General features: G+C 36.3%; 1 protein-coding gene across 1 annotated transcript in view; it reads right to left on the reverse strand.

Moving 5' to 3' along the window:
* Positions 1-7220: 7220 nt before the first annotated feature.
* The window catches only part of LOC106051433 (uncharacterized), a 245402-nt gene continuing 236422 nt past the window's right edge, over positions 7221-16200 (reverse strand). Inside the window, exons 9-10 of the mRNA XM_056043751.1 lie at positions 12838-12931; positions 7221-9967 (exon numbers count right to left, since the gene is read on the reverse strand). Coding sequence (XP_055899726.1) covers positions 8409-9967; positions 12838-12931 — 1653 coding nt within the window. The 3' untranslated portion in view covers positions 7221-8408. The remainder of the gene's footprint in view (positions 9968-12837; positions 12932-16200) is intronic.

The raw sequence follows: 16200 nt of genomic DNA on the forward strand, positions 1-16200 counted from the left end.
TATAGGTTTGAATATGTTTCAAATATCAGTGCGCCAAAAACTGCACCTCCAACGTAAGTCCAAACGGATGAAATATCTCGATCTAGCTCAGACGGTTTTTAGAGACAGTTGTTGTTTTTTTTAAATTGTGATTTGTTTTAAACGTCCCTCCGCCCGCCCCTCCCCCATAAAAGTTATTTCCCTTTCGTTACTCTTGCTTAAGTTCTCTGATAGACTCCCCCCCCCCTCCCCGCTTACAGTCACTGTGTGCTAATGACCCAGTTCCACAGCACGCTGGCTATCGGAAGATCCCTGTTTTGGGTTGACTTTTAAGATAAGACAAATGTTTGGTTTGACTATGACTAGTATTGCATAGCAATCAAAGTCCTGATAACTCTCTCTCTCTCTCTCTCTCTCCCTCTGTGCGTGCGTGTGTGTTGTTTGGTTTTATTCATTTCGAAGTTTCGTTCATTCAGTGACAGTGCAACTACTATTACTGTATAGCGAGAGATAGTATCGATTCTAGAATGCTTTGACCATTATCAGAGAAGAGACTTAACCAGGTCAAATTGCATATTTATTTCTGAATTCGTTTTCGACTCAGTTGGTTTTTTTTTTTTTTTTTTTTTTTTATTTGTTTACTTTAAGAATCAGTTTCCATATCAGTTTCCGTATCAGTTTCCGTATCAGTTTCCGTATCAGTTTCCGTATCAGTTTTCGTATTACTTTTCGTAACAGTTTCCGTATCAGTTTTCGTATTACTTTTCGTAACAGTTTCCGTATCAGTTTCCGTATCAGTTTTCGTATTACTTTTCGTAACAGTTTCCGTAACAGTTTCCGTATCAGTTTTCATATTACTTTAAGAATCAGTTTCCGTATCAGTTTTCGTATTACTTTTCGTAACAGTTTCCGTAACAGTTTCCGTATCAGTTTTCGTATTACTTTAAGAATCAGTTTCCGTAACAGTTTCCGTAACAGTTTCCGTATCAGTTTTCGTATTACTTTTCGTAACAGTTTAAGCAGGCTTACACGTCTAGAGTTCGATGAGCCTTTGGTTCAACTCTTTTGACAATCTCACGGTGACAAGGACGTCACATCTGGATGGCTACTAAGACCGTTACACTCGGCTTCACTGACGGCAGACCTTTTCCAGGTTTGCTTGGGCCTACCCATTTTCCTCTTTACTTGCGGATTCCTTGCCTGCCTTGCAACACTTGCAGCTTTTTTTTGGCTTAGGGCAGGGGTTCTCAACCTGTGGGTCGCGACCCCTTTGGGGGTCGATTGACGATTTGCCAGGGGTCGCCTAAGACCATCGAAAAAAATGAATTGTTTTTGTCCATTCTACTATTGCTGTGTGTGTGTGGCGGGGGGGGGGGGTCGCCGAGACTAAAAGGTTGAGAACCGCTGGCTTGGGATCACCTGCCCTAGGTATCATAAACTTTTTTCTACTTCATATAGACCTTTTTAAATGTTGATATTTATTTCATCCATAAACATTATCTTACTCTCTTTGTATCATTCTGGAATCCAATCTAAAGATACATTCCTGCATTTAAAAAAAAACAAAACAAGAAATAATTAACAGCTTACTTGCAATTTCATTCAATAATTTATTCATTTCTAAAAAAAAAATAATTCTGGGATAAAAACTTGTAAAGAGAAATAATAGAAAGCTGTGCAGAAAACTTTTCTACCGGTAGAACAGACAAGGAAAAAATAACGAGACCCAAAACAGGAGCAGATAAATCTGTATATTGCTTTGTCAAACACTTATAATCTATACAAATATAGTGTAGCTAACAGACATTAAATATTTTAAAATGTTTAATAATGCAAGGATGAGATAAAGAGTTACTATTGCTAAGGCTTCCAATCATTTTTCAAAATTTAATATCTGTTATGAGACAAAATAGAAACAATATGAAGAATACTATCAAAAAAATGTTTTAATTTACAGCTTTGCTACATTATTGTGATGATATCAGGTACGCAAATGCACCCATGCACTGAATATAACAGTCATAGCTCGACTTACGAACAAGCTGTATCACAATGGATCTACTATATTCTATGTCATCACAGATATATACTTCTTCCTATAGACAGCATTTTGCTGCTGACCTGTGAGCTCTTTTGCAGACAGTGTCAAGGAAAAATAGTGTGCTGTTCTCTTCAGCTGTTCAGCACTGCCGTTGAGGTATATATACGCAACACAGGCCTTTCCTTAAAGCGTTGGAGAAGTCACTCCCTCTCTGTCTTTCTATACGTAAAAAAAAAATAGTGTGCTGTTCTCTTCAGCTGTTCAGGACTGCCGTTGAGGTATATATACGCAACACAGGCCTTTCCTAAAGCGTTGGAGAAGTCACTCCCTCTCTGTCTTTCTATACGTAAAATGCCGCAGCCACAACAGAGATTCAAGAACTACGGTTTATGATTCTAAAAATATGCCTAACTCTGTTGATATTTAAATCCGATGTGCTTTACAATTATATTGTTTGAATGGTAACATGAAAAATTAAGTGAAATCTGTTTCTCATTGCTTATGGTAAGATGCTCTCTAATTTGCTGTGGAAGTAGAATATGGTCAGAATATAAAATACAATCAATACTAGGTATAGAATAATATACGTTCATTAACGAGTTGATAGTTTTTTTTTTTTAAGTATTCTCAATAGTTTCCTTATCAAACACTAAATAATAACTCTCCTTTCAGTGGCGTGACTTGGAGGGGGGGCGAGTGGTGCGGTACGCACCGGGTAAACCCTATTAGAGAGTAATATCAATATGAACAAAATATTTATAAAAAACCATTGAAATCAAAACATCCTTATCCAGCATCGAAACATATAATCCCTTAATGGGACCCATGGGACAAATTGTGTAAAGCTCGATTCTATCACCGACGATTAACAAGGGTGTCATGTGGCCAGCACAACGACTTTACTTTCCAGGCTAATGTTTTAAAGCATAAGTTCAACATCCCAGTCTTTCCCTGGATTCAAACTCAAGACATTTTGCTTCGAAAGCGAAGCACAGTAACACTTAGCAACGATCCTTATTTAAATATAAGCTGGCTATAGGACACTATATAAATATCTTAAACAGTACATCCTAGATTGGTATGGTACATAATTTTACACTTTTCTTTATTTAAATTTCCGGGTACATCGATAAGGAAAACAAAAATACAAATTAATTAACAAATGTTTTTTTAACAAGACACTAATAATAATTTGGCACTATAAAATACAGAATTTATTTGTATTATTATTACCATTTATTGGCTATTGTAATATAGATGGAGTTTACCATTTAATTAAATATATTTTTTTTTAATTGATGAAAATAAACTGTTTGATATTTAAATATAATTTAACCAACGCAAATGATAAATAAATTTAATACGCTTACTCCGGAGTAAATCCTCAAAGCAGTTATTGAAACACAAAAAATGCCTGATGATGACGTTGCATAGACAAATGGTAGTAACAAGGGAAATAACCTAGTTTCTAACAAGAACAAGAAAAAGCATAAACAGTTATTTCCCATCTCATAGGAATCAAACACTAATCAGTCAAAGGAGAATACACGGCGACCAACAAATCTTGGTACGCAATCATTATAACATACAAAGACATAAATAAAATGATAAATATGCATGACAAATAAACGAGCTCACTTAGCTTACACTGAATAGTACAAAAATAAAAAGATACCAACTTACGCAGCAAATACTTTGCACGCTAGAGTATTGAATTAGTAAACTAAATTACAACTGGCAAAAAGCCCGGTCTAGCAATAATCGAACAAGTCCTGCGGTATGGATATTTATTATGTATCATATAAAATCCTTTAAAATCTACAATTTTATTTTTTCATGCAGAAAATTCTCTAATCATGACTAGACACAAATATGTGTCTGTAGGATTTCCTTCTCTTGTGAACCTCTTTTTCTGTCATTCATTAAATATCTTTTTTTTTTATAATATTCTTTCTCTCTCTCTCTGTCTCTCTCTCTCTCTCAATCCCTCTTTTTGTTACTCTTTCTGTCTTTGTTACTTTTTCCCTCTCAGTCTCGCTCTTTCCCTCGTACTTCTCACTATCTCAGACTCTCTCTCTCTGATTCTCTTTCGTTCTTCTCTATCTCCCTTTATCTCTTTCCACTTCTCTCGTGTTCTTCTCTATCTCCCTTTATCTCTTTCCACTTCTCTCGTGTTCTTCTCTATCTCCCTTTATCTCTTTCCACTTCTCTCGTGTTCGTCTCTATCTCCCTTTATCTCTTTCCACTTCTCTCGTGTTCTTCTCTATCTCCCTTTATCTCTTTCCACTTCTCTCGTGTTCTTCTCTATCTCCCTTTATCTCTTTCCACTTCTCTCGTGTTCTTCTCTATCTCCCTTTATCTCTTTCCACTTCTCTCGCGTTCTTCTCTCCCTTTATCTCTGTCTCCCACTCCCCACTCTTTCTCTTTTCTCCACTCATGTCTTGTCTATCTTTTTCTCCTTTTCTCGTTCTTCGTCTTTCTTTATATCATCCTCTTACTCTCTTTCTCTGCCTCTCTCTTTGCCTCTTTCTCTCTGCTTCTCGCTCTGCCTCTCTTTTTTCTTTCTGCTTCTATCTCTTTGTCTGCCTCTCTCTCTATGCCTGTCTATCTGCTTCTCTCTCTGCCTTTATCTTTCTTTATTTCTCTCTCTCTCTCTCTGTCTGTCTCTCTCTCTTTCTCTCTTCCGCTCTCTCTCTCTCTCTTATTTCCTTCTTGCTCAATTGAACATTTTTGTTCCTAAATCTTTAGAACAAGACGTCAAACTATCTATCACGTTTAAAGAAATTATTGCAAAAAAATGTACAATTTCGACCTAAAAAAACACTAAACTAGCAACCCATCCAATAAACGTAATCATAAACAATATATAAATCAAAGTACAACTGTAACAGAAACCCAACCTTCAGCAGTAAGAGTCTAAGAAGAATTGCATGCTTCAGTGTGGAACAATCTAGTAACATATAGATCAGTACAGCACTTCCCTTGAACATGGCATTAGCACATAGAAATCGAACATATCCATGCGTCATATTAAAACTTTCTGATATATAAATGAAATGAAAAATAAACAATTATTGAATTTTAACCTTTCTAACGTTATTTTTATAACATTTCTCTAATGATGCAAATTGTTGAAAGCTTTATTGTCTCATAAATTAGATACTTTAACCTAATCTAATCAAACATGTTTTTGAGATCTGATTTATAAATTTAGGCAACCCGTTTCATGCTCTAGTGGCACTAATAAAAGAAAAAGTACTTATTTAAAAGTGTTCTAGGATATGAAATAAGAAATGTAGATATACAACGAATAAAAATGATGTTCTAGACATTTTTAAGGGTTGGCTATTAAGTCAACTGTATTAAATAGTTTTGTTTCCTTTGTCAGCTTTCTGAAAAGAAAATCAAAATTTTTTTAAACAATATCCGTATTCCATATGTGGTGAAATTTTTATACGCGCTATATTTGGGTTGGATGATATTGTAGAGAGGGGAGGTTGTGAGAAATAGTCATGATATTAGGATATATCTCTTTGCATATTTAATGCTCTCTGAGGACTAAAACTAAAGTGTATCAATGTACAGACGTAGAGACTAAAATTATTTGTGTTTATTATGATTAACATTTGTATTAGACTAATTGTGAATCTTGATGGCTAACTACAAAAGTAGAGATGAGGATTCCAATTCCATCCATGGGTTGCCCTCGATAATAAAAGTATTGTGTATTGCTAAGAAAGACCGCTCCACAAGTGAGGACATTCATAACAGGATCTGATGACCACTGTCAAAGAACGCAAACTTAGCTGTCTGGCCATATGACGAGGCCCTCATAGATAGTACCAGGGGAAAGAATAGAAGAAAGAGAAACCGATAGAAAGATATTAAAGGATGGACGGGTCTGTCATTCTAATCAAGGCGAAAGATTGAGGATTGAGAAAGACGGTCCACAGATTATGTGTGGTGCTCTACAGATAATGTGTAGTGTTCCACAGATTATGTGTGGTGCTCTACAGATAATGTGTAGTGTTCCACAGATTATGTGTGGTGCTCTACAGATAATGTGTAGTGTTCCACAGATTATGTGTGGTGCTCTACAGATAATGTGTAGTGTTCCACAGATTATGTGTGGTGCTCTACAGATAATGTGTAGTGTTCCACAGATTATGTGTGGTGCTCTACAGATAATGTGTAGTGTTCCACAGATTATGTGTGGTGCTCTACAGATAATGTGTAGTGTTCCACAGATTATGTGTGGTGCTCTACAGATAATGTGTAGTGTTCCACAGATTATGTGTGGTGCTCTACAGATAATGTGTAGTGTTCCACAGATTATGTGTGGTGCTCTACAGATAATGTGTAGTGTTCCACAGATTATGTGTGGTGCTCTACAGATAATGTGTAGTGTTCCACAGATTATGTGTGGTGCTCTACAGATAATGTGTAGTGTTCCACAGATTATGTGTGGTGCTCTACAGATAATGTGTAGTGTTCCACAGATTATGTGTGGTGCTCTACAGATAATGTGTAGTGTTCCACAGATTATGTGTGGTGCTCTACAGATAATGTGTAGTGTTCCACAGATTATGTGTGGTGCTCTACAGATAATGTGTAGTGTTCCACAGATTATGTGTGGTGCTCTACAGATAATGTGTAGTGTTCCACAGATTATGTGTGGTGCTCTACAGATAATGTGTAGTGTTCCACAGATTATGTGTGGTGCTCTACAGATAATGTGTAGTGTTCCACAGATTATGTGTGGTGCTCTACAGATAATGTGTAGTGTTCCACAGATTATGTGTGGTGCTCTACAGATAATGTGTAGTGTTCCACAGATTATGTGTGGTGCTCTACAGATAATGTGTAGTGTTCCACAGATAATGTGTGGTGCTCTACAGATAATGTGTAGTGTTCCACAGATTATGTGTGGTGCTCTACAGATAATGTGTAGTGTTCCACAGATTATGTGTGGTGCTCTACAGATAATGTGTAGTGTTCCACAGATTATGTGTGGTGCTCTACAGATAATGTGTAGTGTTCCACAGATTATGTGTGGTGCTCTACAGATAATGTGTAGTGTTCCACAGATTATGTGTGGTGCTCTACAGATAATGTGTAGTGTTCCACAGATTATGTGTGGTGCTCTACAGATAATGTGTAGTGTTCCACAGATAATGTGTGGTGCTCTACAGATAATGTGTAGTGTTCCACAGATTATGTGTGGTGCTCTACAGATAATGTGTAGTGTTCCACAGATTATGTGTGGTGCTCTACAGATAATGTGTAGTGTTCCACAGATTATGTGTGGTGCTCTACAGATAATGTGTAGTGTTCCACAGATTATGTGTGGTGCTCTACAGATAATGTGTAGTGTTCCACAGATTATGTGTGGTGCTCTACAGATAATGTGTAGTGTTCCACAGATTATGTGTGGTGCTCTACAGATAATGTGTAGTGTTCCACAGATTATGTGTGGTGCTCTACAGATAATGTGTAGTGTTCCACAGATTATGTGTGGTGCTCTACAGATAATGTGTAGTGTTCCACAGATTATGTGTGGTGCTCTACAGATAATGTGTAGTGTTCCACAGATTATGTGTGGTGCTCTACAGATAATGTGTAGTGTTCCACAGATTATGTGTGGTGCTCTACAGATAATGTGTAGTGTTCCACAGATAATGTGTAGTGCTCTACAGATAATGTGTAGTACTTTAACAGACTAAGAGATAGGTGAAGATTAAGAATTGAAAGTTGTTTTGGCTTTCAAAGGTACCATTCTGACTAAATGCATGTTAATAATCACTCAATTAAAGAGCAAACGTGGACTGTCAATTTGGTCTCGAAAAAGATTTGAACTATCTACTAAAGTTTTTAACAAAGTTTCAATATAGATAAAAGAAGATAGAAGCTTGAGATTCTATATTTACAATCTTATATGCATATTAAATCGAAAAGCAAGTAATGAGAAGCCATGGCTAGTTACATTTAAATCTAAACATTCTATGTTTCATGTGTTACATGTTTTAGGACGCTCCTTTAGATTTAAAAATCATTACGTCCTTGCCCCAGAAAGGGCAGGAGATGGTAACTCGAGACCTTTGTGACGACCTTCTGAGTCGCGTAGCAACATGACCTGGCAACCTTACAAACTACCATCAGTTAAAGTTATTAAAATGATTTTTTAAAAATGTTTTCTCTTCTATTTAAAATAAAATCATGGATCGGATGAGGTGTAGTATTAGACATTGAGTTATACAGTATGGTGACCAATGCCTTGCTAAGTAAGTTATGTAGTCGGGAAATAAAATGATTCTATAAGATATCTATAAATATATATAAACAGGCATTGTTATATATTTAAAACATACGGCCTATCTAGTTTGTTTTTTTAGCTTAGTAGATTGGAAGTAGAGTCGGAGCTCAGATCCTGGTCGACAGCGCTAACAATGAAAGATGCCATGCCACCTGACCTGCGAGTGACATCATCAATGTTCGACTTGCCACTGTCAGGTGACAGAGGTGACGACGATTGTAAGGTGTCCGACGAGTCAAGGCCGTTGTTGTCGTTGTGTTGGGACACCAGGGAGCTCCCGGACAGAACCGCGGCGTCCTTCTCCGAAATGGACACCAGAGAGTCGCTGTTGTCGAACTCGTCCTCGATCTCTTCAATGGAAGTGTTCCTCGTGCAGTCCTCGTTGGATACGCAGACGTCCGAGGATTCTGTCTGGGTCAGATTGTTCTCGTTCTCAATATCCGAGGGAGTTCTGAGAGTTTTGGGTTTGAGATTATTTACATTGGTGGAGGTTGCGGAGTGTGTTGAACTCTGGGAAGAGCCACTTCCTTTGCGCTCGAACGAGGCCGAGTTGGCTGGCTTGGAATTGGGCTGGGACGCGCACGAAGCACAAGTGGGGTTTTGATCCAGGACGATCGGGCCGTCGCTGGTGCATGATACAATGCTCGTCAATTGAGTCAGTAACGAATCATCCTGCGGCGGGGCTTTTAGGTTGGAAGTCTCTGTTGAAGAAGAGATGTTTAAGTTGCAAGGGGCAGCAGCTTTCTCGGCATAAGAGTTCCTGTTACTTCCAGAGTTGCTGTTATTGCTGGATGAGCCAGATGAGAGGCTGTAATTGGAGTTTGAATTAGACGGAGGATCTATCTGAATCGTTGTTGGAATAGAAAACCTGTGAGCCTGCTGTGTACAGGAGTCAGGGGCGGTTATGACTATTGTTTTAGACAAGCTGTTGCGGGAGGACTTTTTGGTGGCCCCTGACGTGCCGGAGCCGATGGCGGGTAAAATGATGTCATCGTCGTCGTCGACCTCGTCGACGCATTGCTGCGGCTGCAGAGATGCTCTCCGGCTACAGCTGAAGCTTATGCCCTCGTTCGACGACTCATCTATGGACTGAACCTTCCTGCCCCAGGAGGTTATCGGCTCCTTTTCCTCAGCGATGCTCTCAGAGTCAACGCTTCCTCTCCCGCCGCCAGGGCGATTACAAGTGCCGTTCATTTGATTGCACTTGTCCTCCAGGGAGTTCAGAATGTTCCTCACGTGTGTGGCCATGATGGGGGAGCTCAGGCTGCTCTTCCTGTTCACAATGATCGGCGTGTTTAGCCCGCCGTAATATTTCTCCTCTCCCAGCAGATTCTTGTTTGCGGAGCTCTCGTCTGGGGAACTCAGGGTGCCTCTGCCGCTCTCCGAATTGGATCTCGCCCTTTGCTTCGTGGCGCCTTTCGTCAGGGAGTCTTTGGAGTTGTTAGGGTAAATTTCCTTGTCGCCGCCGCCCGTGAGGCACTGAGGGAGCATGGATTTTCTTCTGCCCAATTTGTCAACGGCGAGGTTCAGTAAAGATGGGCGGGGAGACAACCGTGGGAAATCACTTTTGTCATTTAATAAAATCACACTTGAGTTGTCGATTTTGATTTTGCACTTACTCTTGCCAGCTTTGTCTGAAAAATAATAATACGAGTAATTAAGTTTTTAAAAAGTGTATAAATTTATGTAAATAAAGTAAAGTTATTATGAGTTATGTTCTTTTTAATATTAGATGTTTTTTATAAAATTTGTAATACACAGCACACAGAATCGTAAAACTATTCACATTTATCAATGTATCTTTTTGGAAAGTGATTAAAAGAAAACTATCAGAGTTATAATAGTACTTCTAAATTGAAATGTAGTGTTTCCTAGATGATGATTTTAAATACAGTTGAAATAATATAGTTATGTTATTTAAGAATAGAAGAAGTGGTTAAATGAAATGATACCCTTACAAGGCATTTAAAAGACAGTTTTATAGTTAATAAAATTCATTCTATAATCCTACTTGACTAGTGTGAACTACTAAAGGTGCAGGTCGGACATTTATTAGAAAAAAAAATTAAATGAAAAAGAATTGATTATAATACATCTCAGTAAGAAAATAAAAAAAAAATATAAATCACAAGACAAGCTTGATTGATAAAAAAATTTGAAGGCAGAAACAATTATACATAGTAAATACATGTATATATATATATATATATCAAGATGTACATATAATACAGGTCTTTAACATAGGATAAAGATGAGATCAGTTGACGAATTGTGAAGTTCAATCTAACATTTATTTAATAACGCATCTCTTATATTTCTAAATAAAATGCCTAATAAAAAGTTGTTGTTTTCTTATTTTGAAGACTAAATAAGAGTATAGTATTCTACATGAACACGCAAAGCCATTTGCGACCTACTTATTTTGCCAACTTCTAATGAAGGCAGAGAGGTTGTCCGCTGGGCGTCTAATTAAGTTTCGTTTTCGTTCTCTGTGCCTGTCTTCCGCAAAGACTCTTCCTTGGGTTTCAAAGGTGTGCCCCCCAACCTTCGTGAGAGTTCCCCAACTGCCCTTTTCATAAGACATCCGTTGTCAGCAGCCAGTAAGGGCAAAATGGAGCCCGATTTCATATTTACAGCTCTTTCGGGGAATGCACATTACGCCATCCTCCTTTAGGATCGCAACTTTCCCCTTATATGTAAAAAAAAAAAAAAAATTCCCCTTTTCAGACCTTGAGATCTATAGGGCAGATAATGTTAAGGTCTTTTGCCGACGGTTAAGGAGCAGTGTGTCATGTGACCAGCACAACGAACTAAACCGCCTTTACTTTTCCCCAACTAGTGTCAAGTATCCATCAGAGTTGGGTGAATTCAGGGGCGCCCTTAAAAGCCAGAAGTTCAAAATCCCAGTCTTCACCAAGATTCGAACCCAGGACCCCGAGCGTTTAACCACTAAGCCAGCGCGCCCCCTATCCCTTATGTATGCATTAAATTAAACTTCTGTTTTCTTTGTTAACCTAAATTGAGGAAATAAGCTTTAAAAACTACTACAGATGAAACAAACCGAAGACCAATGGTGCAGATACAAGTGAACACCGAAGCAAAGATTTTGTCGCAATATTTTATGCCCAACTTATTTCCTTTTTTTTTTTTAAAAGTTCAACCAAAAGTAAAAGCAAATTCAAAAAGGTGCTACAGTTGTGTTGTATTTGTTTTTAAACTAAAGATAAATTGAAGTCTATATTTATTTTACCCAAATGATAGCTTAAAAGAGTCAACTAAATATATCTATACATTTAGAGTTGAGTGAAGTGAAACAAATAATCAAACTAAAAAAAAAAACTCGAGTTTTAATTAATAAAAAAAAATTAAGAAAAAAGCAAAACAAATTTTTTTTTAGGCTTTTTGTGTTTTGTTTATTTAGACCAACCTGGGTTTTCTTGGCTAGTAGGAGATGATGAAATAGTGTCAAAAAAATGAAACGTAATCAGAGATAGATCTTAGAGTACTCAAAATGTCTAATTAGTCTTTTTAAAGAAAGAATAAACGCTTTGATAAGCTTCGTTACCAAGCGTCTACTCCCTCCGTTTGTATTTCTGTCTGTCATCAAAATCTTGTACACGTTATTTCTCCCACTTCCGGATCGAGTTGAAACTTTCCACAATTATTCATTGTCGATGACAACACAAGAATCAGTTAAAGAAAATACCAGTTAATTTATCAATTAGTCGAAATTAATTAATTTTCTTTTACGTGTAATCTGGTCAAGACTAATGTACAGAAATAGGTCGTTCGTTTTAAATTTTTTAACTAATAAAAGACTAATAAATCCTTCTCTTTTTATAAGCAGTTGAATAGCTCAGAGTCAAAACAAGTCGGCCTAACATTATAAAGCTATAATTCCGACTTTATAAATATCTTTTTTTTTTCAAAATAATTGATGTAGTCTCATTCAATGAATATGGGTGGTTTTTAAAAAGATTTTGTTTTCATTTTGAACTTGTTTAATTATCTAATTTAAAGTTTATTGCTCAGTTTAGACGTCTCAATGTGTAACACAGACTCTACAAGTATCTGATCTTCACACGTTCGGGACAAAGATATTGATAATAACAAAGTAAATATGTATAGCCGTATAGGCATGACTGTACTGCTATAGGACATTAAAGATTAGCTTCCAACTATTATTAGTTTCTTATTGAATGTCTATCTATCTATCTATCTATCTATCTATCTATCTATCTATCTATCTATCTATCTATCTATCTATCTATCTATCTATCTATCTAATTATCTATCTATCTATCTATCTATCTATCTATCTATCTATCTATCTATCTATCTATCTATCTATCTATCTATCTAATTATCTATCTATCTATCTATCTATCTATCTATCTATCTATCTATCTATCTATTTGTTTATCTCTCTCTCTCTCTAAATAAATAAATAAATATATTTATGATGATTTCCTGATAATGATGATAATCTTAAGCGATGACTTACTGACTATACATTCTTCCACCATAAGTATCTGGTCAATCTTGGACTCTCCAATACCCTCATTAAAGCAGAGTCTCTTCAGGGCATTGCACTGCGCCTGTGAAATAAAGACAAGGTTGTATTTATTAATAAGCTAATAGAACGACGCTAAAGGAAACTGGTACAAGGTAACATGCAATCATCCACTTCCGAGTAATCTTTTTTTTTTTTTGCCTGTTTTGACTGCCTGTGGTGAAAGTGGTGACAATATAAAAAGCCTCGCAGACATTGCCTTGTAACTGCCTAGTAATTCATAGAAAACTAATGAGTGTAAAAAAAAAAAAGAACTTATCTAAGGGGAATAACTCCACATTTACCCCCTCACACATACACACACATATATATAAATAATGTAAATGTTAATTCCCTTTTTCGATATCAAACCAAATAATTAATAACCAATAAAAATCTATGAATTAGTTAATTTTTTAATGAATCATGTTTTGTGAGGTACAATAAATATTTATTTAAAATTACAACTATATCCGAAAATGGTTAAGAACGGGTATGTGTGTTAACATTTTTAACAGATCGTTAACCGTTAGCCACAGAAACAGATGACCTAAACATCATCTGCCCCATCATCTGCCCCCATAGATCGCAAGGTCTAAAAGCGAAACGCTGCTTACTTTACTTAAGTTTGTTAATATACTTTGAAATAAAAATACAATATTACTCAATGTGGTATACAAACATATTCTTACCGCTATTTCATACTATTTTAAACACCATTTTAAATAAACACCTGCAGTTGCCTGCAATTGATAAAGCTTATATATATATATATATATATATATATAGTATATATATTGTTGTAACCCTGCCTTGCACCAGTGCTTGAGGTGCACACTAGCGCACTAGTGAACGTAAACAGGAAGAGACTAGAACGGAGAGAATAACAGTGCATCAGGGATTGTGAAGAGTCTGAATGTTTGGGAAACTAAGAAGAAGCCAGCTTTTGATGCTACCTGAAGGTTGTAGTAGGGACCTGGAGCGAAGCGGAGAAGGCTGTCGTTGGTCCACATTCGGGTTAAGTAGCAAAGGACTGGTATACTTAGTAGTGAGACTCTGAGGAAGCTGAAGGATGAATCATCATGTTATGTGTTTACCCTAGTGAATAAACACAACTATTCGTTGAGTGCCTAACCTAGAGTTACAACAATATGATCTGAACGACTCAATGATTTGAATTTTAGCGGGAAGTCAATGGTTTGTTTAATGATGTTATTAAGCAATCTGCTGATTCTAGCTTGGAAGCCAAAAGAAAATCTGCTGCCGAGGACAAACGCAGACGGCGAAAAAAATCTAAATCTACTACATGCGGACAATGGTTATGCTTGCACTGGGTGTGGCAAAATATGTAGGTCACAGCTGGGGCTGCGCAGCCACGGGAAATACTGCACTCCTCACTAATCTTAGGACTCAAAGACATGCCTTATTATTATTATGTAGGATATGTGGCCAAGTGGTATAAATCAAAGTGCCATGTAACAATTGGGGCTAGAATTCAAATCTTGATTTAGGCACGGTAGACTTTAATTTGGTTGTGTTTCCCTAGACTTAAGATAATGACTGTGACCCACAACCCCTCTCCCCTCTCACAGCCTCCAAAGAGATTTGACCCTAGCGCCTTGAGATTGATGTAGTAGCTTGTTATAGAAAAAGCATTAATAGTAATAGTAAAAAAAATAAATAAATAAATAAAAACTTCTCTATAAAATAAGAGATTGTTCTCGGAATTCAATCATTTTCCATTAACCATATATTGTAGCTGTTCTAATATAAACATATATGAACTAAGTATAAACAAAGTTACTATAAAACATGACTCATTTAAATACGTGAAGCATAAGTTCATTTAAATAATTTTTTTTTTCAGAGGATATTTTGCATATTTCATTACAATTATGAAGGCCTAAGGCCCAAGTATTCCTATGAGGATAAAGCTAAAATTGAATAGCGCAATTCTGAGGTTTCCTTTTTAGAAAAAAAAATTGTTAATAACAAGTAGGAAGTGGCTAACTGAAACTGGCAGCCCAGTGATCTAAAAATGTGTTTTCAGTGATAACAAAAGATGATTGAAGCCAAAATGTATCCTTATTCAGTCAACCGAGATTAAGTCAAAATAACATATTCTAGTTCAAATTTGTTATTTTAATAGGTGCTATTTACAATAGTTTACACTTTCATTTCCTAATGATATTGCAATTAATTTATTAATATTTCTATAGGTGGGACTTTCTAAAAAAGCTCGCCATTTGTATATTGTGGTTTTGTTTTTTTATGATAAGACTTAACTCTTCCTGATTTGTTTAATCATTATTTTTTTTTTTTAAATTTATATCTAATTTAGATAGCATTTTGTTAACATGCTGCACTTAAGTGCTTAGGTATAAAACCTGTACATTTTTGTAAATAAAAGTAAAACATATTCCCAGGGTTCTGTCAACGTGTATCAAATAAAATATAATATGAAATAATAATATGATAATAATAATATGACAATAATAATATGATAATAATAATATGATAATAATAATATGATAATAATAATATGATAATAATAATATGATAAAAATAATATGACATAATATGAAACAAAAAAATTGTTAAAATTGAATGCATAACTGAATGATATAGTTAAAACACATATTCTGAGTCGGCAAAAACACATAATCTGAGTTGGCAAAAACACATATTCTGAGTTTGCAAAAACACATATTCTGAGTTTGCAAAAACACATATTCTGAGTTGGCAAAAACACATATTCTGAGTTGGCAAACACAACACCAACAAACAATACACACATGTGCAGAGTTGGCATCATCCCTTTCAACTTTTTTCGACCAAGAATACACTCACAGGATATAGGCAGAGCGAGGATGGTACTGGCTCTGGTCCAAATTTATCACTCCAGTGGACTGATTTAACGGTCATTTCGGTCAATTAAGTCTGTCCCTCAGTCCATCGACCTGGTCATTAAGTTTCCAGCCTACAGCTACTGAGGACTTTTTCGTTTGGGCTGTGCGGGAAGGAGACACACCAGTTGACACACACTCTTCTTTTATTTATACGCAAAAAAATAAAAATTCAGTAACAGACGCCCAGGGGCGAACCGTTCAAAACATCTTCTTTTGTAGTATCTAATACGTTGCGAATACAATTTTCTTATAATTTTAGTATATACAGACATAATCACCAGTTTTAGTCACCAAATGAGCTCTTTATATTGTAAAGTAAAGAATTTAAAGATGCCCTACTAGATCACGCGGTATATAGGGCCGATGATGTAAAGGTCATCTGTTTCTCCGGCCCACGGTTTACAAG

This window comes from Biomphalaria glabrata, chromosome 10 (genome assembly GCF_947242115.1).
Source record: "Biomphalaria glabrata chromosome 10, xgBioGlab47.1, whole genome shotgun sequence".
NCBI lineage: Eukaryota > Metazoa > Mollusca > Gastropoda > Planorbidae > Biomphalaria > Biomphalaria glabrata.